Here is a 25,053-nt window from a genome sequence, read left to right as displayed (position 1 = left end):
ACTTTTATTATCTAGCTGACAAAGATCAGTCCATGTTACATGGAGTGGCAGACAGATAAATTTCTAAGAAGGGAATGCAACATATGCATCAACAATCACTAGCAAAATGCTGGCTTTGCCTGGCTTTGCATCGTTTTGTTTTTGACTTGATCTGAGAGCTCTCCAAATTTATCTTTTTTTTTTTTTTTTTTTTTTTTTTTCTGCTTTGTGGCCCTGTGGGAACTGTGCAGTGTGGAAGTGTTTGGGTAACCTTGGGCTTGTACCTTAAACAGGTTCTTACACCTTTTTTCTTTTTTTTTTTTTTTTTTTTTTTTTTTTTCCATATGAGAGAACATTTGAACATTTTGGATCAGTGTAATGAGTTCTGCGCTTAGTTACCTTAATCACAAATTTAGACACTGCTTCTTATCAGATATGCCAGTAGAAAAGGAATTTGCTCAGAGAATTGCTACCACTTCACTCAAGATGCTACAGTATCTGGTTCATCTTAATTGTCTGGGTAAATTGTAATGTGGTTATTTGAGCTGGGAAAGGGTGATCGTCGCAACCTCTAAATAGTGCAGATTATAGCATGTCTGTTTTTTCTCCACAATTACCATCCCAGTGTGTGCACACACACGCACATAATAATAATAATAATAATAATAATAATAATAATAATAATAATAATAATAATAATAATAATAATAATAATAATAATAATAAATAAAAACTATGTGGACACAGATACTCTGCCTGAAAGGGTTTTTCTCTATTGCAGGAAGAAGAGCTGATAGTTCTCTGAGGGAAGGGAAACCTACCCCTAAAGGAAGGGGATTTAGGGCCAAATGACAAACCAGAGCTTTGCTTGGACTTGGGTGCACTTTCTAAGGGTGGACTTTTGTTTGTTAATGATAATTGTCATTGCTACAATGGATTTAAAAGGCTACTTTCTTAGTAGATCTTACCAGTTGCAGCAGTCATTGCTGCTGACTCCAGAAATACATTTTTGCTGCTTTTTGCTTTTTCCTGTTTTCTTATTTGTGGGAGAGTTTTGCAAGATAGGGGAAAGGATGTATGGTTTTAATTCTGCTAGCTTGACTGACAACCCGGCACCAAGGAGTCGAGCAGATTTTATTCTGGATTTCCACCCTGCCAGCAGGACTGGTAGCTCACTTCCAGGACTTTTGTTTACTCCGTGGTTTATCCCCGCTTGGGAAGGTGTGCTTTATCTTGCCTCGATGAAACTCCTAGTCCATACAAGGTAAAACCTGCTGGTGACAATTTAATAGCAGCACTTATCAAAGCAATTCTGTGCTTTTACAACCTTTCCAATTTAGGAGCAAGCAGGGTTTGCTTGCAGTGAAAGGACGTGACGTGGCCAACCTTGCTTAACCAGAATATCCCACTCCTTTGAAATCACTTTGGTTAAGACAATTCATAACCCTTTGTGGGCATATTTCAACCACCTACAAGGTCTTAACACAGCTATGAGCAAAGCCAGCTAATGTAGAAGATGATTTCCACCATGTAAAAAAAAAAAATAAAGATATGGGATAATATGGATAAACATTTGTAGAATAAAATGTGGATATCTAACGCTTGCCCATATAAAAGAAAAACCTCTAATTAAAATGTGTACAGAGGTGTCCATCTTTTCTCATAATCAGATGCTACCAGTGGTCTTTTGTGGCTCCATAAATGGAAAAACAAAACAACACAAAACAAAAATAAAATACCCCAACAACTTTATTTCTTAGTTCACACAAGCCCTTGAAGGTTGCTCCACTTGCCATTCAGCCTGGAGCAATCGACAGATAGTGGGCACACAGTCATTTCAATGTTCCAGGGTCTTTTTTTCATTTGTTTTTATACGAAGCCATTCCACTGTCCGAAGTGACACCCACCATTTCTGCATGGCCTGGGTGCAAAATACTTTGTCCTTCAATGCAGGTATCACTTCAGATCACCTATGCCAGTTCCCAGATTATTACAGTCATGTCTGTGGTGGGACCCTCATCAGAAGCACCTGGGTGATGACCGCAGCCCATTGCCTCAGCATGTGAGTGGGATAAAGAGCATCAAAACTCTTGTCCTGTTCCTCATTATTGCTGAAGACAGGTGCCAGATCCTTCTCATCCTCTGAGCTCCCCTCTGGTGCCTTCCTCGCACAGCTGGACATCTCGCTGCACACTTAATCAAGGGAACTGGGAAGCTCTCATTGCTTTAACCTTGATTTTCCATGTAATTGCTGACTTCCTGGGAGTGGAAATCAAGCTGATTGCTGATTTACATGAGAGGAGGTGCATTTGCATTAATGTGAGCATTTCAAATGTGCTTGCATCCTGAGAAAGCTGCACAGAGATGGAAAGGAGGAAAGAAGCATGTGTTTCCCACCTTCTCTTTCTTCACCATCAAATTTCAGGCAGCATTTTCCTAATTCATAAGACTGGTTTGCTGCAACCCATTGAAATTCCTCCAGTGGAAGGATCCCTCTAGCATCAGCAATGGGTAATTATTTGGAATATTGTCAAAGAGATGCATGGTCCTTAGCACCCCATCCTGCCAGTGGTGCTGTGTAGGTTCAGTCCAGCCCTTGGTGAAGCTGGGAGGTGACACAGTGGAGGTTTACTGAATTACCTTCCTCTTAGAAGTGATGCAGGCTGCCTCCTGGGATGACCTCAGCCCTATTTTTCCCAAAACTGGGGAAAGGCAAAGCTTCAGCAGATTCAGGGGTGTCTGTCCACCCAAGATCCACTGCAATTTACTCTGAGGTTGGGTGCCTCCAAAGGAGTAAGACCTTTTTTGGGTGGGAGCTTTTGCCCTTTATCAGTTTGTACCAAGCCCTCCTCCCTTAATTATTTGTATTTTCCCATCTCCTGCAAGATGGGAATTCAGGATCAATTCATGAAGTTTGAAAACTGTGTTTGCTATCATCCATAAGCTAGAGACCTGTATAAGTGACGTGCATGAGGACATCGGATCTGCTCTATAACTAATTCCCTACTGTAACACCTGTAAGAAGCCGACAGTCTTCATGCGTGAGTCAGCCTACATGGACTGGATCTACACCGTGAGTGACCTGGCACATCAAGGGGAGGTGTCACAGAGGAGCTGGATCCTTCCACTTATTAAACCATTAAGAATCAAACTGGGAGGTCTGGGCAGGCCTAAAATCAGGATATTTGGTGCTACGTTTGGTGCAAACAACTCTAAGGAAGGAGTCGTTGTCTTTGAGATGATCTTTTTTTTTTTTTTTTTTTTTCTTTTTTTTTTTTTTCCTAGTTGTTCTGGCTCTCTGCTGAATTCACCTCTTTCTTGTTTTCCAGACCATGAAGAATAACGGGGGTTATTAGCGAAGGATCAACTAGTGCGTTAACCTGGGAAGAGCTGCAGCAAAATCTCTCTGCTCATCAACCGTCTTTGCATCCCTTCTACACTTTCTTGGGTTATTCACCAGGTTTGGCTGAGATCATAATAAAACATCAGTGATTTCACCCAGGGACTTTGAGCCCCTGTTTTTGTGTGAATTCAGCCCTCAGTGGATGGTTGGGACAAACCCACCTGGAGCACACAAGATTTCCAAATTAAAGCTACGTTCCTATTAGGCAAACTGTGGGGTCAGTGAAGGGAGGCAGAAGAAAACACAAGAAGCCAGTTTTTGTCCTTTGATGAACTAAAACCCCATCTTTTAGGAGTATTTGGGGCATCCCTCTACCATCCTCTCCCACTGGCATGAGGATGAGCATTTGGAAATGCAGGATTTGGGTTTCGCTCCTTTTCCATTTCAACCCACTCGTGCCCTGCCTCTCGTAAGGGACACAGCGGTATTTTTGCAAAAATACCTTTGGGAATACCCAAATTCTTTGGGAGCGCTGTTTCTGCTCGCCAAAAGCCACTAGAGGGCATTGGCAAACCGGAGGAACCCTTGTCGCGCTTCTCACCGGCTGCTAAAGAAGTTTTGTGGGCTGAGCGTGATAAAAAGGCATGGATACAGCCTTGCACTCTGTCCTTTGTGTTTGCTCGCAGACAACGCCGATAAGCACCCGGGAGCTGCCTTTAGCTGCTCTTGCCCAGAGGTCTGATTGGCAACCAAATAAGCCATGCTTAAACCCCTCGGAGAGCGCAAACGAAAACGAAAACCGGCAGCGTTTCTTCAAGGCTTGCAGAAGGGCTGGAGCCCCAGCTGTGTCCGCAGCTCTCTGCTTTATCAGGCTGCCCATGGCTATGCCCCCTCTGTGCTCAGTTGTTGGCACTTCTCCGCTTCTGACAGGGAAAAAAACCCAAACGAACTAAGAAGCTTGCCTGCCCTTTAATATTACCGGGTGGTGCTTGCTCCTTTTAAGACAGCACGTGTGGTTTCTGCCATGATGGCAAGTTCAGCTTCTCCCTGAAGGAGCCTAAATCCATTAGACTCGCTCAGTGATGGGCTGACAGCTCTTGAATTTCACCTAGGAGCCAAGTGAGAGCAGCCAGCTGGTCACTGAGATCTTGCCCTGACTGTATCTGATCAGAAGCTTTGGGGAGTATTTTTTTTTCAGTGGAGCCCCTCAAACCACTTCCAACCCCCCTTGGATGCTGAGAGGTGAAGGCCTCCAGTCCCGGCTGGCTTTGGAGTGCCTGATGCCTGGGGTCGGGTCTATCTCTGCATGCTCAGTGCCTGGGCCACGAATGGTTTTAGGGATGTCACACAGGACCCCAAATTCCCCATCACTCTCCATCCAGCAGACCCAGGAACCTCCAGGGATGATGGTACTCCTTGGGCTGAAAACACTCAAGCACCACGTTAGCAATTCAACAACATGTATGAGCGACATCCCATGCTCAGGGCTGTTCCTCATCGGTGCTTAAGTGGCTAATAAACACAACCCCAAACATTTATATCCCGATATGACAGCAGACAAGGGCTCTTCCTGCTTTTTCCTGCAGCTGCACAACTGCCCCTGCTCTCCAGGGAGCAGCCGTGGCCATCAGGCACTGGAAATCTGCTGTCAGCCTGCTCTGAACTTTGCTCCTTTAACGCCTCCTCATGCAGCAGCCCAGAGGTTAAACATCATGCCGCAGCCACAGGAGCAGGAAAACCACGTGTTGGAGACTGCTCGGGATCATTATCCCATCCCCGGTGCCAAGAAGAGCCTTTCTTTCCGGGTTCCTGTGACGGGAACAGCTTGTGCTGCTCAGCCCTGATTTATGACGCAGGGTAGGAGGGTGGTGGCGGCCCGGCAGCACGCACACGGTGCTTCCCTCATGCCCTCTCGGTCTCTGAGAGCCCTGTGGGAGTGGCTTGGTCCTGAGCAGCGTGAGCAAAGCTGTAATCCGACCTTGGGAGCACGTGGAAAACGCTGTGCTTCCCATGGGTTTTATTGCGTGACGGTACCGAGTCTCACAGCGATGTAATATCCAAGAGTATGGGGCAAAAGCCACTGGGCACGGTAATACAAGGCTCCTATCTAATGTTGCCAGCCTTGTCTCCAAAGCTGGGTGGTGAGGACACAGCTAAAACTCTCTAGATTTTGGAAAATTGGTGCACCCCACATCCTGAGGTGGAGCAGAAAAAGGAGATGCCCGTGGCTGCAACGGACAGCTGGAGTGGTCCCACCACACGCAGGGTACTCTGGAGAGGTACGAGACTGGCTACAACGCCTCGAGCTGTTTGGTAGTGCTGTAAATGCTGAGAAACACAGCTCCAGGATCACTGAAGGGATCAAATCTAAGGATCAGTGCTACCAGGGATGTCTGAGGACATTCCAACCCATCCTGCTGCTGCTTCAGAAGATCACAGCTCTCCTGAGGCCCCAAGTCATCCCCACCAGGATGTTCAGGCTACGGACATCTCATCCAAATGATTTCTATAATTCTATCACTTAAAGACCACAAAGTTCTCTTCTCTATTTACTCCAAAGAGTAACTTACTTAACTCTCCTCCAGCTGTGGACACACGCACCAGGTGAGGGCATCCTCACCCATCCTCCAGACCCAGGCAGATCATTTAAGCCTTATTTTAATTTTTTAATAGAAAAACCCAGTGAAATACACAATTCTTGGTCCTGTGGAGAAGTGCTTCTCCAAGCTGGAGCTCGAGCTGCTGCCCAGTAGATGGCAATGCTGCTGTTCACTCCACAGCAGTCTCAGTGGCCTGAAGCAAACTGATGGAAATGTGCGGATCAAGCAGTATAAAAACTCCTAATAGTTGTAGCTGTGAAGGAGGAAACCTAGTTCTTTCTATTAATGGCTTATCTGAATTCTCACTCCAGCCAGCCCTCTGACAAGAGATGAATTTTCACTGCTTTCTAGGGAGAAAACACTAGAGAGAAAACTCTGAAGCTTTATACTTACTTACATTTCTTCTCTACATTTAACATCACCCATTTCCTGAGATGCTGAGGACTTGCAGTCCCTCCGGAGATGGATGGCCACAGAGGGGCCCTCACAAGGATCAGAGATCAAACAGCTTTTGTGCTCATATGTAGTTTTGGTCGATTTGGTGGAGAGGACGCTTGTGGGATCCTTATGGTGTGATGAGGAGTTCTGTGATGCTGGATGTCAGTACCCAAAAAATATAAGGAATAACTGCAGAACCTATGTATACTTATAACTGCATAATATATATATATATATATATTTTTTTTTTCTTCTCATCCTGCAGTGTTGACAGATTAATCTCAAATGGTCCATGGGAAAATGCCAATAATTGCCAGTTCTGCAGTGCCTTTTTTTTAAGGCAGGCCAAGCCCATCTCCAGGTCTGAGTGAAAACCTCAGCAGCTGCAAATTTTTTCTCAACTACATGGAAGAAAAAACACTTGCATATGTGGAGAATGGGCCTGATGCAGGGACAGAGGTCTTGAAGCCAGTGGAAACTCAAAGGTTACCACCAAGGACACTTTTTGTTGCCTTTGCTGCAGACCGGGGACAACCCTACCCCTGGTGCCACGTTGGTTGGTAGAAACTTGTCTTTTCTTTCCTTGACAGAGGAGCAATAAGAAGAGGCATTTTATTTTATTTTGTTTTATTTTTGGACCTCCAGAGCAGGCACAAGGTATTGGCGTGCAGGAACTGGCCCTGTGGAAATGCCCCTGCTGCTGCAGAGCCACCACCCCTGCACTCGCCCTGCCCTGCAGCTCCCAGCTTGGTTTTTCCCTGCGGGAGATAAAGTCCATTCCCTTTGACAATTTTATAGCCCTTCCTGCTGAGAACAGCTCCGGGGTGTCTCCTTCCTGCCCCGTGCCAGCTCAGGGCAAGATATGAGTCAGGCTTTTTCCATAGGTTGCTCCACAACCCGGGGAGAAACACTTTCTGTCTGCTGGCCACACGCAACCTTTAACTCTTCTCGTAGGCACCGGTGCAACTCAGGAAAAGAAAACAAGAGCAGGTGATGAGTAATTCCATGCCTCCGGGTGTTACAAGCAATGGTGGCTATACAGAGGGAAATAAAAAGTCAATAAAGAGGTAATAAAGAGGGTGAGGAAGGTGGGGAGCAGGCAGCCCGGGCTGGATGGAATTTATTGGGTTCATTAAAGGAGCACCGCCATCCGCTGCCACACAGGGCATGGATCACAGCCTGTGTGTCACCAGGTCTGGGCATGGATCACAGCCTGTGTGTCACCAGTCTGAGCACGTGTGTCCCATGCTGAGCCCGAAGCCTTCACCCTGCCCTGCCAAGGAGGGAGGCTCACACCGTGGGAGGCTCCTGCGGGGGTAAAAAAAAAAAAAAAGCAGGGGGAATGGGGCGACATCAGCACTAAAAAATAATAACATAAAAAAAATCTTTTCTATTATTTTGGCACGGCGAAGCTGAAAAGAAAAGCCAACAGATTTGTTTTCGAAAGGCAGGAGCAGCAAAGTGGCTGCTGCTTTAATGCCAGAGCTGAAGAAATTGGGGAAAATCCTGCGGGGTTTCCGCCGTATCACACCCTGAGCAACCCCAAACTCCTCGTGGCATGAACCCTGTGCTCCTCCCGGCTGTGGATGTAGATGTTGGGATGCCGAAAGTCGTGCAGGGTCACAGAGGGGATGTGGCACCTCGTGGCTGTCCCCTCGGGGGTGGCCATCCTGATGTTCCTCAGGGCACGGTGCCAAGCCATCGGCATGACCCAAAAATGTGCAGGAGCTGAAACCGTGCATTGGGCTCTTCTCCCAGCCAGAGAACAATTAACATACAGGAAATTGTAGGCATAATTGCCATTATGCCTATATCCCATAAATCCCATTATATATATAAAAATATAAATAAAACAAACACATCCTACACATCCTTCTGAGTGGGAAAACCCCGAGTCCTGCATGGATTCATCAGCGCAAGCCATGATGACGGTATTAAACACCTCTGCCATGGACTTTGGCCTTTTTTTTTCCCTGCCTGGTCTTGGTTTCCAAGGGACTTAAACATCAATGTCAGGTAAAAACAGGTATTTCCCAAACCAGCTTGTTCTCTGCGTTAACATCTCTGATTTGCATTCACCGATGAATTTGGCCTTTCCACCAAAAAGCCAAAAGATGTTTTTTTAACTCTGGGTGTGATCCCAGATTTCCAACAGCAGGGCTTCCTGCTTGAGGGCAAACGGGCTTGTTTTGGGTTTTCCTCGAGTATCACCAGAATTAGTTCAAACAAGAGTAAACTGGGGTTGTTCCCCAGGTGATGTGCCTGATGCTGTTGGAGAAACCATTCCCACCAGCCTGGACCTCCTCCAGGCCAAGAACAGGGATGGCCTGGCACTGGGTGCCCCTCTGAGAGGAGCCCCATCCCTGGGAGAAAACAGAGGGACTTTGGGGCACCCCTGGAGGCCACCTGGACGCCCCCCTTCCAAGGCTGCCACCATCTCACTCTTTGGGGTGGGAACCCTAAAGCGAGGAGACCTCCATTCAAAAACAGTCCAAAAAAAGTAATAAAAAAAAAAAAAAAAAAAAAAAAAAAACAACACGAAAATGGAACAGCTGTGACATGCAATACAGCACTCACCCCCACCATCCAAGTTTTTGAGCCACTGTATGGAATAAAAATTAACACACAGCCATGCTGAAGGAGCAAGAAGGGCAAAGCCACTGCCGTATTCAAACAAAGTTCTTTTATTGAAAGTGTAATGGAAATTTCTTCATATTGCTTCGATGAAATGAGAGACAGCAGCTGTAGACAAATATGCTTTTTTTCTTTTTTTTTTTTTTTTAAACAAATGCAAATGGATAAGGTAAAAATAAAGCATTTTTTTTTAACTTGTACCTTTAAGCAACATAATCACAATATATACACAAAGAAAGCTAAAATAAAGCTATGTTGAAACCGAAGCGTTTCAATCAATACATTAGATAATTACAGATTGTGTCAATAAATACCCAGTTTTTAAAATGTTTAACAGGCAACTTTTTACACAGATACAAAGAAGAAAAAAAAAATTATATTATTTACAATTCAGTGCCTTGGAAAAAAAAAAAAGAGAAAAAATCTTTTCTTTTTTTTTTGGCACTAACACAAATAAAATGAATAAATTATAGAAAAAAAAACATCCACAAAGGCAGGAGTCAATCCCCGTCATTCATTTAAAAAAAAAAAAACAAAAACAAAAAAACTGTGTATATATATATATAAAATATAAGTATATATTTTATATAAATATATATATATGCGGAAAAACCGAGGAATGTTACAAAATATATTAGTGCCAATAAATACAGAACGGTACCAGACTCTCAACGGTCAGCGAGTTTGATGCAGTCTGAAGGATAGCAACTACCACCTAGAAGATAAGTGAAGGGGATTTTCAGTCGAAAGAAACGACGACGACGACGACAACAACAAAAATAATATATTTATATATATATATATCTCCAGGAAATCCTCCATCTGCCAGTAGTATTCCTACAGTCGCCCTCCTGCCCGCGGGGATGTCCCCGGGGCGATGCCTCGCGGGAGGACGCGGTGGGTCAGCAACGCTTCGAGGTTGACCGGCTCAATACCAGAGAAGATGAACAATTAAATAATAATAATAATTAATAATAATAATAATAAAACCCAGCCTTCGCGATATTCGTACGCCAGAAGCTGCCCGAATTGCTGGCAGGGCGCTGGTGGTGCCTGCTGGAGCGGGCAGGGCTCGTCCATCCCAGGGCAGGTACCAACCAGCACTCAGCAGGGATATCAGCGGTTCAGCCGGGGGAAAGGACCCCAAAGCCCCTTTTTGGGGTGTCCCCTCCCCAGCTGGGTGGCTCTGCACCCTTTGTAAGGGGGGGGCTCAATGTAAAGCTGCGGGTTCCCATCACGATACCCGGCCGCTTGCGCTGCTGGCGTAGGCACTTAGTGTATCACTGGCGTGCGGATTTTGGGTCCAGTTACATGGCATGGCCAAATAGTGTCATGTTCTTGGGCTGATTTCCACAACAAAAAGCCAAGGAGGCCTCTAATTTCCCTCCTAAACACACTGATTGCTCTTTTTTTCCTTCCTTCTCCAACCGTACTCAAACAATAAATAACCCACCAACCTTCGCATCCCTCCCCCTGACTCGATTTACCCAATTGACCTATAAAAATGAAGAGTCTGGCCCATCAGTCTGGGGGGCTGCGATACCCTCAACATTTGGGAGTCCTAAGGAGCACTCGCTGAGAAGTATGAGCAGGGTGCTGCTGCCCTTTGCTTTGCTCGCCTGAGTCCCAGGATCCAGCCCCCCTGCTGACGGGTCCTCTGCATATTCAGGCACCGAAAGATCTCATGGCCAAATCCTTAGGAAGTTAAATAAGTTAGAAAATAATTTATGAAAAGGGTTGGGTGTTTTTTGTTGATTAGATTGAGCTAGCTTGTGTTTCTAGGGCAGTTGAGGGTCCCCATATCATGGATATCGGACACCTTCGTGCTCTCATGTCTGTGAAAGGCTGGCTAGCTATCCAAGAACCCTACAGGAACCTTTCCCCCATCCCTCCCCTCCCACCCACTTGCATTCGGCTCTTGTAGAAATGTTACGTGAAGACCAAACAGCCAGCACCTTCCAGACTAAAACAACAGGGCCATCTTCAGGATGTGTGCCACTTCGAGACCTTATTGCCCTTCCAGGTCACTGATAAACCACAGTGCTACTCATGTACTACAGGTAGAAAATAAATAAATACAGATATATTATGCAAAAAATATGATTGTACACATAATACATCTGAGGTATTACCAATTTAAATAAGGTTTCATGCTAGTTCAAGCTTCGGTGGCTATTTAAATTCTGGAATTTGCAATAAATAGATGAAGAATGATTATGTATATAGTGTACGGATCTCTTCTGTAAACCTTTTTGGATTTGAACGCAAGAGTGTGTTGGGCTAGCTCTTACGCAAATCACAAAGTTTCACAATAAATACAGCTTCAGAAGTTGTCTAAAAAAAGTTCCCACAACACTGAAACGTTTCTAGAAGGGGCTGTGTGTACGACTGGCAACGTTCACAAGGAGCATTTCTCAACAGGTCTTTGCATACAAAACACAAGGAAATTCATACTTGAAAGTCTTTGTTCCTCCCTCCCTCCCTCCCACCCCATCACGAAAGTTTAGAAATTTTTGCACAAACAGCAAGAGAACTGATTGTAGCTGCAGTATGTCAAAACGTCCACGTTCTATAAAGACCAAAAATAGTTTGTCTGCTCAGAAAGTCTCATTATTTTTTGTTTTTCCTTTTCACATAGCACATCATCCTGTCACTGATATTTTGCCCTTCCCACCGTTCTTCGGCTTTGGTTTCGGCACCCCGATGCTGCCGGTCCTTCCCGTCCCTGGGTACCCGGGCATCTCACACCTTCACCGTCTCCATCAGCGACGACTTGATGGCGTCCTCCAAATGCTGATTGTCTGTGAAAGGGGCCGGGGTTTCAGGGACGGATTCGGACAAACCGAAGAGCGACTCCAACAAACAGGAGCCCTGATCTCCGCCTTGCGGGAAGCCGGGGAAATTAGGAAACTGAAACTGTAACGCTGAGTAGTTATCGAGGTTCTCGTACTCCTTCAAGGAGTTGTAAAGGGGTCCCAAGTTATAGTCCGAGAAGGACTGGAAGAAATCCAAGGAGTCAGAGGAAAGGCTGAGGTCAGCGTAGCTCTTGGAGCAGGGCTCGGCCGGGGCCGGGGCGCAGCAGGACAACCCGTCGCAGCGCGCGTGGGCGGCCTCCTCCAGCATCCCACCACCGTCCTGGTTGGCGTTCTCGTCCAGGCACTCGGAGAGGTGGGACGAGGCCACGGGGCCGGGCTTGGCCTCACCGCCGTGGTCCTCGATGAAGAAGTCGGCGGGGTGGAAACAGCTCAGGTTGTCCTGGCAGCGGCCGCCCTCCTCCTCGGCGTCCGAGTCGTTGAAGTGGAGGATGCGCGCCAAGCCGTCGTCGTCGACGTCCGACTGGGATTTGTCGGAGGGGAGGCTCTCGTAGGGCTCCTCCAGGTCCTCGCTGGGGTGGGAGGAGAGGGAGGAGTCCGTCATGTCGCTGCTGCAGCTGTTCTCCCCCAGGGCTTCCAGCTCGGGGCTGAACTGGAAGGCGGGGGCCAGCGGCGCCGCGCGCTCCTCCAGGGGCCCCTTCCCCGCCGCGCAGCCCAGCTGGGGCAGCCGCTCCCGGAAAGGAGGCTCGGCCTCCGCCACCCCCTCGCTGCTCTGCTGCTGCTTCTCCAGCTCCAGCTTCATGATGGTGTGGATGAAGTGGGTCTGCACCCGGGACTGGTTGAACTCGATCCTGCCCTCGGTGTTGCCGCAGCCGTCCTTGGTGCAGCCGCAGGGGAAGGAGGTGTGGTCCATCTGGAGGGGGAGAAAGGAGACACAGGGGTGAGGACACGAACCCAAAACCGAAGCTTCCCTTGAGCCACCCTTGGAACCCACCCCAGCAGCACGAAGGAATGGCTGAGGGGTCTAAAAGCAAGCTAAAAAATACAGCAATTAAAAAAATTCCACCTGCTCTTTGGAAGGTTGTCATAAAAAGATGGATTCCGGTAGAACGGAAAAACCTTAAAAGGTTTAAAAAAAATCAAAATATAACACCCCAAAAAGAGAGGTAAATGGTAAACTTGAATTTTAATATACTGCATCTCAGTATTTAATATCCGTATCCTTCATCCCAGGGAGGGGATGAAGGACAAACCGTGACACCTTCATGTCCCAGCTTTCAGCAGCCACTAGAGGGGGGCTGTGACACGCACACGGAGCACTCCACGCTTGTGCACGCCTGTGCACACCCACCCTATAGCACCCCAGTGTGCAGCCACAGCACAGGAACGGCACCCAGAATAGGGAACGTGCCCCCAAAACCAAAACGGGGTGGGCACCCATAAAAATATGAAATATTTATAAAAAAAAACAAGGTGCTAAATTGCATATAATGGGATTACCCCGCTGCTGTGATCTGCGGGGCTGACGCTGATGCTCCCACGTTTGCCCGAGTGCACCGGGAGCTGTGACAAGCAGCAAGGAGGGGAACAAAAATACCAGCAGGGGGAGGAGGGGAAATCACTGCCTCGCTGGAGGAGCAAAAAGCTTTTGTTTGCCAAGAGCAGCCCACATGGTCCACCTCTCTCTGCCACGCTCCGTGTGGGTGCGTTAGCACATCCCCACGGGACGTGTGGTTTGGGAGGTGGATGCTTTTGAGCAGCACTTGCCTAGCAGCCTGGAGAGCATCTCCAAGACCTTCTCCTAGCTTTGCCCCGAGAACAGACGCACACAACAGGGACAATGTGAGCCAGCGAGGGCAGTACCTGGCATTTAATGCCCGCCAAGCTGCAGCTGCAGGTCTCGGGGTCGCAGACCTCCTGGCAGTCGCAGCCGCAGTCCTCCCGGGACAGGCGGATGCTGTGCAGCTCCCGCTTCTCCTCCTTGTCGATCTTCTTCACCCCCATGGCTTTGAGCAGCACCCGCCTCTTTTTGGCGGGGTAGGGCTGGAGGAAGAAGCCATCCTCCAGGTCCACGTTGCTGACGTCGATGTCGTCGTCGGAGATGTCCTCGACAGTGAGCTGGTTGGCCTCCTCTGACTCCTTTGTGCCGTTCATGGTTAGCTGAGGGCACAAAATGGGCAAAACGTTAGGGAACTGTTGGGGACACCAAGGCAGAGACCATCAGGAGAAACGAGGAAGGGAAGATCTGTCCTGACAGTGGCCACCTATGGGACTTCCACCGACCTGGCCACTCACCTTCCATTTCAAGGCTTCCAACTTCTCCTCTTTCAATTTCTCTTTCAGTTTCTCCCGACGGACGTTTTCCTGCTCCTTCGAGAACTCTGCTAGTGTGAACTGCCGGGAGGAGCTGTGCTTGCTCACCATCCCCAGCGTGCAGCCCCCACGGCTCGGCACACTCGTGAAGCCCTGGCAGCGCGGGAAGTAGAACACAGTGACCTGGTCAAACTCCACGTTGTTCTTCTTTAGCCGCTTGGATTTCTTCAGGATGGACGTGGCTAAAAATGGGGGAGGAAAAGAACATTCAGTCAGCGCTGCCATCCTGCAGATGGAGGTAAAATATTGCAAACAGGCTCACAGTTGCTCTCGCAATGGGGACACGACAGGGTAAGGTCACAGCATTTTGTGTTTCAGGATCGAGAGGGGGAATGTGGATGGTGAGGAAACTCTGCCAAGTCCTGGTGCATCGGAGTCGCTGCTCAGATTCACCCTAAGAAACGGCTGCTGCTTCTCCTTCCCGCATGACTTCCCCCCAGGAAACACACATTTGCTTATTCTTCACGTGCAGCAGAGCAGAACGAACAAGCAACTGAACCACCCTGCACGCCTGCTCTGCTCCAAGCCGCAGCACCCTGCCTGCTGCCCCGCAGCCAGGACCTCGAGGTCCACTCCTGGGATGCCAGGGCACTGATGCTGCAGCGTGGTGCAGCTCTGGCTTTCGTGGCAGAGCCCAAAAAAAAGCCAAAACGTCTCTTCTTTTGGTACTTCCTTTCACCATCCACTGGGAGGAACTACGAAGCCATAGTTTGTTCTCCAGAGACTCATCTGAGAGCAGCTGCAAAGATGTTAATCTTTACGCAGGTGATCCCGGGGTAAACATGGTAATACATGACTCTGGTTTATCTTAAGCTGCTGAAGCACGTTGCACGCCATTTAGAGCAGAGCTCCTCCTGAGATACCTGGTTCTGCATCTGCAAACACAGCGAGTGGGGGAGGACTAATTGGTCAGGGCAATCTCAGAGGCAGCGAGTTTCCACGAGCTGCACAAAGCAAATGCAAAACGCAGCAGTAGGGGTTGCATGCTGCTTGCACGTCAGGAAGGAGAATCAGCGAGGCACAAATGCAGCATTTGGCTTTTTTTCTTTTTTTTTTTTTTGGCTGTTAGCTGCTAGTGCACGGGTGGGAATTGAGGAAAAGCAGCCAGGAAGGGCTGGGTGATTCCCTGGCACTGGACCAAGGCAGAGCCAGAACTGAGCTGAGCTCCTCGGATGGCGGAGCTGGGAAAGTGCAAGACTGGACAGTTAGCTGCACCCACGTTTCACAGGTCTCGCTTGCCAAAACGCAGCTTTTCGGTTTCGGATGAGAAGAAAAAAAAAAAAAGCGTTCACCCAGCTGTGTCAGCAGCTTCTGCTCACGAGCTGAGGGTTTCAAACCAGGCTCTGCTGTTGCTTTGATGCTATCTTTGCATTGTGCATTGCTTTTTCATAATAACCTTGATTCAATCTCCTAAAACATCAGCTCTTTATCAAAAGGCAAGTTAACCACCGCGATCATCTATCGACTGAGCTGCTGCACTTTGGCATTTGCTTCTCTCTCCTTCCCCCCCCCACCTCAAATTGTTTTTCCATTCCTGACCCTTTCCTATTGAGGCAGAGAATACAAAAAGTTCATTGTTTTGTCACCAAACCTGGGAAGACAAGCAAGAATGAGCCTCTTTATTATTACAAGACTTCTAAAGCCTTTTCAGACCACTGCATGTTTGTGTATGTCTGCTAAGTGGACCTTAACTGCTACATACACTGGGCGTTCAGCATAATTTACTAGGTTGGACCATTTATCCTCCACGAAGATGGTCCCCTATTGTCTTGTTTTCCCCTTTGCACAGCAGATAAGGGATTTTATGACCTTGTCTTCTGCATGTTTTCCTAAAAGCTCTCAAAACCGATAATGCTGGGAAAACAAAATAGCATTTATCTGTACTGACAGCGGAGGCAATGTCAAACGTGTCGCGTGCTTTGGCAAAGTCCCCACCTTACGTAGGAAACGGGCTCTGAAATGGTAATTAGGCTACTGGTTAACCATTTTGAAAACCCAGCATTATGGGCTGTGCTGTCTGTCCCATATTTGCCTGCTGAATAGCTTGAGAGAGGGCTGAAGGATGGTGGATGCTGCTACAGCACCGGCCTGGAGGCACCCATGTGCCTCTGCACACCCACGTCCTCCAGGCTCCAATTCCCAGAAATTTGGACTTGGGCAAGAAAATATCAAACGGGTGACAAAAGCTGGGAGGAAGGGCTGAGGAAGAGTCCCCTGGGTGAGTATGAAAACGAGATAAATGAGCACAACAAGAGGGAAAAGGCACTGTGGCTGCTTCCAGAGCGGCTGCAGAGCTGGAAGTGGGTAGCAGGGATACTCACGGGTGAAGCTGGGCGTTAAGGCAGAGCTGGGCTTGCTCTCTCCGCGGGAGTTCTCCTCATCCGAGTCCCAGCCCGAGGATGCTGAGGAGGACAGGGGTGAGCAGGAGGAGGAGGAGCAGTAGGTGCTGTCGTCCCCCAGCTCTTCGTACTTCCTTTTCAACACCCCGCTCATGGTGACGCCGTATCTTTCATATAACTGGAAAGCAAGAGAGAAAAACAAAATAAAGCAAGGGAAATAACACCAATTGCAAGCAAGGCTTTGGCACCATCTCAATCCGGCCGTGCACGTGCAATTCCCAAAAGGTGCCCCCAAAACCCACACCTTGCTGCCACCCCATGGTGCATCCGCTGCTTTCCTCTCCTGTTTTAAGGCGCCGCAGAAAAAAACAACTATCACAGACAAGCGACTGTCCAGAAACCAATTCAATCAACACAAATGTTATCAAACAATAAGTATTACGTTTTGCTTACTAATTCTTTTATGTTAACTCCTTACCAGATCGCTTTCTGTGCAGTTACAGCTTTAACGTCGTGCTAATTACAAAAATAAGCCAGTTTGCAGAGAACAATCTGTTGGCATGATTTACTTGCTACAGCCCCCTGGGGAAACAGACTTATTAAATGAAGCACTGAAATACAAATATATCAACTGTGAAGAACAGCCCTTCTCCTCACGGTGCCTTTCATAGCCAGTCCCCCATTCAATAAGCTATTCTTGTTTAGGCTGGGTTATGCATCAAGCATAGTAGCAATTAAAAACAACGCAGCTAATTAAAAACAAAGGAGCTCTGTGCTCGCCGAGATTCTGAAATATCCCGCATGCTTTTCCACTGCTCATCTCGAGAAGGAAAAAATAAAAGGAAAAATGGGGAAAAAAAAAAAGCCCACAACTTTGTTGCATGCTTTAACCTTTGGTTTTATGAAGTTTGTGGGAAATTGCACCAGAGCTGCACGCTTTGCCTGAGCGATATCAAAGCCCTCTGACACCGGGATGCTGGTGGGAAGGGCTCCCCCAAAACTGCCTCCAGCAAGGAGGAGCCGGGGGGATGCTCCCTGCCAGCCCCGCAATAAAACCAGCAGCAACACACGCAGCCAAAAGCAATCCCGAAATTCGGATAACAGCAGGAGGACTCAGACACAGAGCCCTGATGTCCCCCGACCAGGGTGGTGAAAGGGCAGGTACGATGCTGCCGGCCACGTCCCCGTACCCTGCTGTGAAACTCTCCCCCCAATTTCGCTCCTCGTAACCGTAACCGTATCACTTTCTCACCCTCTTTTGCATGTCTGAAGTTAATTTAAGCCCGTCTCAAGAAAAAAAAAAAAAAAAAAAAGAAAAAAAAAAGAAAACCCAAACACAAAACCAACGCTCTCCTGACAGCTCTGAGCATAGAGCACAGAAACCGCACAGCCTTCAGAACCTCCTGGTGACGGGATTTTCGGTATCTCAGCGGCGCTGCACAATAACACCTAGGCTGACGGGCGCGTACGCCGTGCCTCCAAAGCCCCAGAGCTCATTAATCACGATTACCAACAGCTTCCCAGGAGCCAGCAGTCCCCTAAAAGGTTAAAGATGGATGGATGGAGCCGTTCCTGGGTTGGAAGAAGTTAATCATTCACCCCAACGTGCGCCCACGGGGCTGCTGCCCCCCTGGGTCCCCCAGCCGTCCCCTTCTGGTGGCGAACGGTGGCCCTGGGGCTGCAGGTGCTGGTGCCAGGGGTTGGGGTTTTTGGGCCTCGATCCAAAGCAGACGGAGGGAAGGTGGCCCTGGCGGCCCTCCAGCGGCAGTGTGTCCTACCTGGCACCTGCACTCAGCCCTCTTCTGGCAAAGCAGAGCTTGTGGGCAGCCACGATGCCCAAAAACCTCACGTCTCCTTGCTTTTTCATTTTTTTCCTCCACCTGTTCCATTGCCTGTTGCTTTTAAGAAACAACCAGGAGTGAAAGAAATCTCCAAATCCATGGAGTGGGTCTGAAGGGAAGCCCAAAGCGGAGGTTTGCGTGGCACTGCTGTCTCCTCGTCCACACAGAGTGACCAAAAACTGCAAAAATAAACTCTGGGAAGCAGCAGCTCGCACCGCAGGACACCCACTCGCCGCTCCGAGGACACTTCCTCCACCTCCACCTTCCAGCCAACGGAGGGAGCACCCGGCTTGTCCAAGGATGGGATCTCCAGCAGGATGGGAGTCGAACGGGCAAGGTGGGTGGGTGTCATTTCCACTTCGTCCCCTCCTGCGGGGACACCGGGGCACGGTGGAGCAGCCGAGGTCACAGCGCTGGAGATGAGTCCCTGGGCAGCGACGCTGCTCTGGTGCAGCTCACCCCATCCTGGAGCCACTTCTGCTCGATGCCATCTCCCATTTGACATCCATCCATCCATCCGTCTGTCTGTCCGTCCTCTCCTCCAGGGCCAGCCCTCCCCAAGCACAAGCACCCTCCTCTCCACCCCAAAACCTGACTCTGGGGATGCGCCGGGAAGGGAACATTGCTGCCAGCCTGAAGAGCATCAGGACTTTTACCCAGGGCCAAAAAAAAAACCAACACCAAACAACATCTTTTTATAAGGGGGTTGCCCAATTTGTAGGATTCCCAGAGAAGGGAGCAGAAGGGTGATGCTGCAGGGCGAGGCAGCCCTGATGCTCGGGTCACCTGCAGAGCCGGATTTCCCAGCCAGAGCTCACCAAGCTGTATTTTGGATGGTGCCATCATTTATTTTTTTGGAGGGGATTTTACAAAATATATCTTCACGCATCTACCCCCCAAAAAAACACCCTCTGGGCGGGGGTTCAGCTGGCAGGTCACAGCCGGTGCCTTCCCCTCCTCGCCCCAGCGCTCGGTGGTGGAATTTGCGCCGTGGGAGCGGTGCTGCCGAAACCGCCGGCCGCAGCCGGGAGATTTGAACCGCGGTGATGCCGCCAGCCTGAGACTTCAGCCCGCGTTTGTGCCTAGCACAGAAGTCACAAAAATGTGCAGAGCACCGTGAAAAACAAGGAAAATATCTCTGCTCGGCGGTGCAAATCTCTGCGAGCAGCACGGAGCGCAGGAGGATTTTACCACCTTCTCTCTCTCTCTCTCTCTCTCTCTCTTTTTTTTTTTTTTTACATAACCTGAAATAAAATAATCCTATCTTCCTTTTAGTTGCCAAAAAAGACATTCTGTTCTTGGCTAAGACTTCTTACTCATCTATTTTACTGAAAACAGCTTTTGGAACAAGTACATAATGCAATGGATCAAACCCGCAGGAATTCCTCTCTGGCACCAGAACTCCCACTATCCTGGGAATACTTTCTAACAAATATTTAGCCCAGATGTGCATTCCTTTCTTTCTCTCTCCCTCTCTCCCTCCTTTTTTTTTTTCAAACATTACATTTTTTTTTTTTTGGGGGGGGGGTGTCTAATGGGGGCAGGGGAAGGGAAGCGAATCTGCTAAGTCCCATTTCTGGCGGCCAGCGAGTTGCAGGGTAAAGCCCTAATACGCAGGAATGCGAAGAATTAACGTTTTAACTATCCTCCTCTGGGACAACGTATCAACAGTAAATATTTCGAGTAATTTAGATTTAAGAAGGCTTGGCATTTGTTGAGCCCAGCGAGCAGGAAGGCAACCAAAACCACTATCAGCGGCCACTCGGGCTGGTTCTGAGAGGCTGCACAAAGAGATACCGCGGATAAGGAGGTTCAGCGCCCGATTTTGGGGCCCTATCTGCACTTTTTATGGGGCAGCGCACGCAGCCACGCAAGGCAGGCGAAGGAGACCTCTCCCAGTGCACCCTTGCTTGCTCTGCTGCTCCTCAAAGCAGCTTCCAGGGTATCGTGGCAATATTTGCAATTTCTTCTTTTCCAACGGGGGAATATCCCAAAAGGTGGAAGGATCCCAAATCTGCGCGCAAGCTGAAGGCAGACTCTTCCTCCACAAAGCAACTTGTGTTAACAAAAAAAAAAAAAAAAAAGCAAACAACCAGTGCAATCCACTAAAAGCACGTATTTTCAGAGCCAACCTCCTGGCTCTAGGAGCACCAGCATCCCCAGGCAGCCGGGTGGGCTCATCTCGGTGCATGGGGTCGAGGTCACAGCCCAGCCCCACGAGCTCCACGCCTCGAGCCAGGATAAATATTGGTTTAAAACCCACTTCAGCCAGGTACGACTCGCGCAGTGAACCCTGGGGGAGTCTTTTGCCTCCCCCTTTTCCAGGGGTTTATTCAGGTGACCTTGGCATGAGCATCGCCAAAAACTGCCGCGGTGCTGAGCCTTGCACTGAGCACCCCGAAATCCTCACCCCGAAATCCTCACCAACTCACAGCCTGGCAATGCCTCCAGGCAACTTCGTCACCCCCGTGCTATCGGCACCGACTCACTGCCCGTGCATTTAACTATTTTAATTCCTGCCATATTTACCTCCGTGGGTTCCCAGATGCCGCTGGGGCAGCCTCCCTGCGGGGTCGCTTCCCAATTTCGGGGGCCGTCCGGTTCAGCCCAGCTGATTTTCCCCCCTCCAAGGCCGGGTCTAAGGTTTCATAACCTTCCCCTGGTTAAAAATAACCTCTCCTGCCGCTGCACGACCCAGGCGCGGAGGCAGGGATCCGCTCGTGGTGCCACAAGTGCGCTCTCCTGCGGGGCTGGGCAAAACGCCTTCCCCGGGAAGCAAGGCAAAAGAGCTCGCTCCTGCCAATATTTTGGGAAGCTCGCGGAGAAAAAGCTCCACGGGGTTTGCCACCAAGCCCTTCTTTCTCCCCGCCAGCCCGAAGGGTAAATAAGAAACATTAGCGAAGGCATTAAAAGGTTATCTGGCACGGCCCGGACGAAGCGGGCTTCAAGATGTACTCGGCGCAGATTGCACCGCAATAAATATGAAAGGAGCGAAGCGTGCTTTGTCTAGGAAAATCCTCTATTTGATTACAGCTGATGAATAATTCACGGCGGGTTTCCATCCTCGTCCTGCCCTCGGTACACGCCGTGCGTTACCTTGCCGGCCGTGTGTACGCCCGCGGGTCCCTGCGCTGAATTATTAAAGGGAGAAACGCTCCGGCACCAAAGCAAGGGGAAGAAAATAATAAAAATATCTTTAAAAAAAAAAATAAATGAAAAAAAAATAATAATAATAATTAGCTGTGGGACACCGCTTCTCCCTGCACGCCAGCCCCATCCCACGGGGAAAACACGGCGGAGGGGTGACAGGCGCTGGGGGGAGCCAGAAAAGAGGAATTAAAGCGAGGTTTGGGAACTCGAGAGGGTTTTTTTTCGCTGCTCTTGTTCCTGATTTCCACCCCCCCCCAGGTGCGGTGTGAGAGCTCCCCACCGGGGGTCGGCGGTGAAGGAGCCCCCCGGGGGGGGGCGCCCCGTCCGTCGGTCTGTCCGTCGGTCTGTCGGTCGGTCGGGGCGCCGGTAGGTGTTGCTGTAGCGACGGGAAAACATCCCCGAGCCGGGGAGTTTGGGGAAAGAGGGAGCCTTGCCGGGCTCTCCCCCTCCACCACCACCACCCCCGGTTTTATTTCACCATCGCCGCGAGCTGGCGGGGGGGCGCGCTCCCCCCTCCAAAAAAAAAAAAAATTAAAAAATGATTTTTTTTTTTTAATTTTTCTTTTGAAGGGGGGCTCAGCGGGGCCTCCCCAAGACTCTCCTCATTCCTCATCCTAACCAAGAGGTCCGGGGAGCTCCGCGATGTGTCCCGGTTGTGTCCCCGATGTGTCCCCCCCTCCCTCCCCAGCCCGGCTGGGAACGAAGACGGGGTGGGGGGGGGGGGGGGGGCACCCAACCAAACCCCGCTCCCCCAAACCCCCCGTGACGGATTCACCCCCAAACCCCTCAATGCCAACCCAAACACCCCACACAACCCAGCCAAACCCCTTTACCTGAGGAGGCGGCGGGTGGCGGCGGCGGCAGCTCCGGCTGCAGTGGCGGTGCCTGGCGCGGCGCCTCCCGCTCTGCCGCTGCCGGGGCTGCGCCGCGCCGCGCTGCCCTTTTTCGTCAGTGGAAAACTCCGGGCTCTGACGCAGGCGGTGACAGGAGCGGGGCCGGCTCGGCCCCGGGCCCGCCCGGTTTCCTGCTTCTCTTCTCTTTCTCCCCCCCTCCTCCTCCACCTCCTTCTTTCCTCCGTTCCCCGGGCGGGGCGCTGAAGCTCGGCTCGGGGTGGCTCCGCCGCCGCCATCCCGCCCGCACCGCCGGGGGCGCTGCCCCTGAGGGGCCGCTGAGGCGCCGGGTGGCGGCCGCACGGGGGTGGGGAGGCGATCGGGGAAATAAAGTGGGGTGGTGCGAGGGGTTATGGCTGTGGTGGGGTTCAAATGGGTTTGGGGGACGCGGGGTGTTCTGAGCCTGCAAGGGGTTGGGGATGCACAACCACTCCGGGACCCCAAAATGGGTTTGGGTGCCGCAGAGGATTCAGATCCCACAAGGGCTTGGGGACCCACAACCACTCTGAGACCCTAAAATGGATTTGGGTGCTTCAGAGGATTCAGATCTCACAAAGAGTCGGGGACCCACAACCACTCTGGGACCCTAAAATGAGCTTGGATGCCTCTTGTGTGTTCAGGTCCCACAAGGGGTTGGGGACCCATAACCACTCTGTGACCCTAAAATGGGTTTGGACACCTCAGGGTGTTCAGATCCCACAAGGGGCTTGGGGATCCACAGGCATACTGGGACCCTCAAATGGCTTTGGATGCTTCAAAATACTCGGATCCCATAAGGGGTTTGGGACCCACAACCACTCAGGGACCCCAGAATGTGTTTGGATGCCTCAGAGGATTCAGATCCCACAAGGGTCTGGGGTGCCATAACCACTCTGGGACCCTAAAATGAGCTTGGATGCCTCTGCGTTCAGGTCCCACAAGGGGTTGGGGACCCATAACCACTCTGTGACCCTAAATTGGGATTGGATGCCTCAGAGAATTCAGAATTCACATGGCATTTGGGGACCCACAACCACCGTGTGACCCCAAAATGGGTTTGGACTCCTCAAGGTGTTCAGATCCCAAAAGGGATCGGGGACCCACAGGCATACTGGGACCCCCAAATGGCTTTGGATGCTTCAAGATACTCAGACCCCACAAGGGGTTTGTGACCCACAACCACTCAGGGACCCCAAAATGTGTTTGGATGCCTCAGAGGATTCAGATCTCACAAGAGCTTGGGGACCCACAACCACTCCAGGACCCTAAAATGAGTTTGGATGCCTCAGAGAATTCAGAATTCACATGGCATTTGGGGACCCACAATCACTCAGGGACCCCAAAATGGGTTTGGATGCCTCAGGGTGTTCAGATTCCACAAGGAGCTGGGGACCTACAGCCATGCTGAGACCCCAAAATTCATTTGGATGCCTTAGAGAATTCAGATCCCAAAGCTGTTTGGTGACCCACAGGCATGCTGGGACCCCAAAATGGGTTTGGATGCCTCAGAGGATTCAGATCCCACATGGCATTTGGGGACTCACAAGCAACAACCCCACAGGACCCACAACTTGAACCCCCAAATGGATTTGGGCCTCACATATCATTTGGGTCCCTTCAGGGGTTTGAGACCCACAGGCAATGGTTGGTCTGTTGGGCATCCAAACCCAGAAGAAGATTTGAGCCCTACAAGAGGTTTGGGTCCAACAAACATGGCCCCTGAAAGGGATTTGTCCCTCACAAGGGGGTTTGGTTCCCTCAAGGTTTTGTGACCAGTTAGCAAGGGTGGACTTTAAAAAGGGTTTGAGCTCAGCAAGTGTTTTGGGGCCCACAGTGTTGGCCTGTGGCCCAACCAAGCCCAGACGAGCATTTGAGTACCACAAGGAGTTCAGGCCCCATGAGGAGTTTGGGCCCTATAAGAGGTTTGGGACCCAACAAGCAGGCTTGGATCCCAAGATTTGGGCTAGTGTGTTTGGGCCCCACAAGGTGTTTTGAGACTCATGAGCAAGGGCTGACCTGTGAAGGGTTTGGGCCCCACAAGGAGCTTGGGCATCACAAACAGGCAAAAGGGATTTGAGATCAAACAGGGGTTGGGACTCCCAAGCAAATTTTGGCCTCTTTAAGGTGTTTGGGCCCTCCAAAAAGACTTGGGGCACAGCAGCAAGGCTTTTGTCCTCAAAATAGGGATTTTGAACCCAAAGGGATTTGGTCCACAAAAGGTGTTTGGGCCCTATTGACAAGGGTTGATCCCCCAAGGGGATTTGGGCCCCCAAAAGGGATTTAGGCCCCATGGGCATGGGTTGGCCACCAAATAAGTTGGAACCTTTCAAGAAAGAGCTGTCCCCCAAGGGACATTGGCCCTATAAAGCAAGGCTTGGCTCTCAGAAGGCTCCACCAGCAAGAGGTGGGATGTTTTTGGGGGTTCATGTTGCAGTGTGGCTCTACCAGCAGATGCATTTTTGGGGGATGGAGGGACATTAAAAAAGATTATTTTTATTCCACCCCCTGCCAACACAGGGCCCTACGAGCAGCAGGGTTAGTGGGACAGGAAGAGGTGCGCTGGGGGCTTTGAGAGTGATATTAAAAAGCTGGTGAAGGAGGACAAATTTATTTTTTTTTAATTAATTTTGCTCCTGCTGGGTTATGTGTGAGTTACCCTGTGGCAAGAAAGGCA

The 25,053-nt window shown here is 49.9% G+C and overlaps 1 protein-coding gene across 1 annotated transcript; it reads right to left on the bottom strand.

Moving 5' to 3' along the window:
* Positions 1-9,028: 9,028 nt before the first annotated feature.
* Positions 9,029-22,493, bottom strand: CSRNP1 (cysteine and serine rich nuclear protein 1). Its single transcript, XM_082752836.1, has 5 exons — positions 22,344-22,493; positions 16,502-16,697; positions 14,103-14,362; positions 13,671-13,967; positions 9,029-12,720 (listed from the first exon to the last, which is right to left on the bottom strand). Exons 2-5 carry the CDS (start codon positions 16,671-16,673, stop codon positions 11,737-11,739), a joined length of 1,713 nt encoding a protein of 570 aa, XP_082608962.1. The 5' UTR covers positions 16,674-16,697; positions 22,344-22,493; the 3' UTR covers positions 9,029-11,736.
* Between the last annotated feature and the right edge of the window lie 2,560 nt (positions 22,494-25,053).

This window comes from Aythya marila, assembly GCF_965140915.1.
Source record: "Aythya marila genome assembly, chromosome: 2".
Classification (NCBI taxonomy): domain Eukaryota; kingdom Metazoa; phylum Chordata; class Aves; order Anseriformes; family Anatidae; genus Aythya; species Aythya marila.
This window is presented reverse-complemented; position numbering and strand designations above follow the sequence as displayed.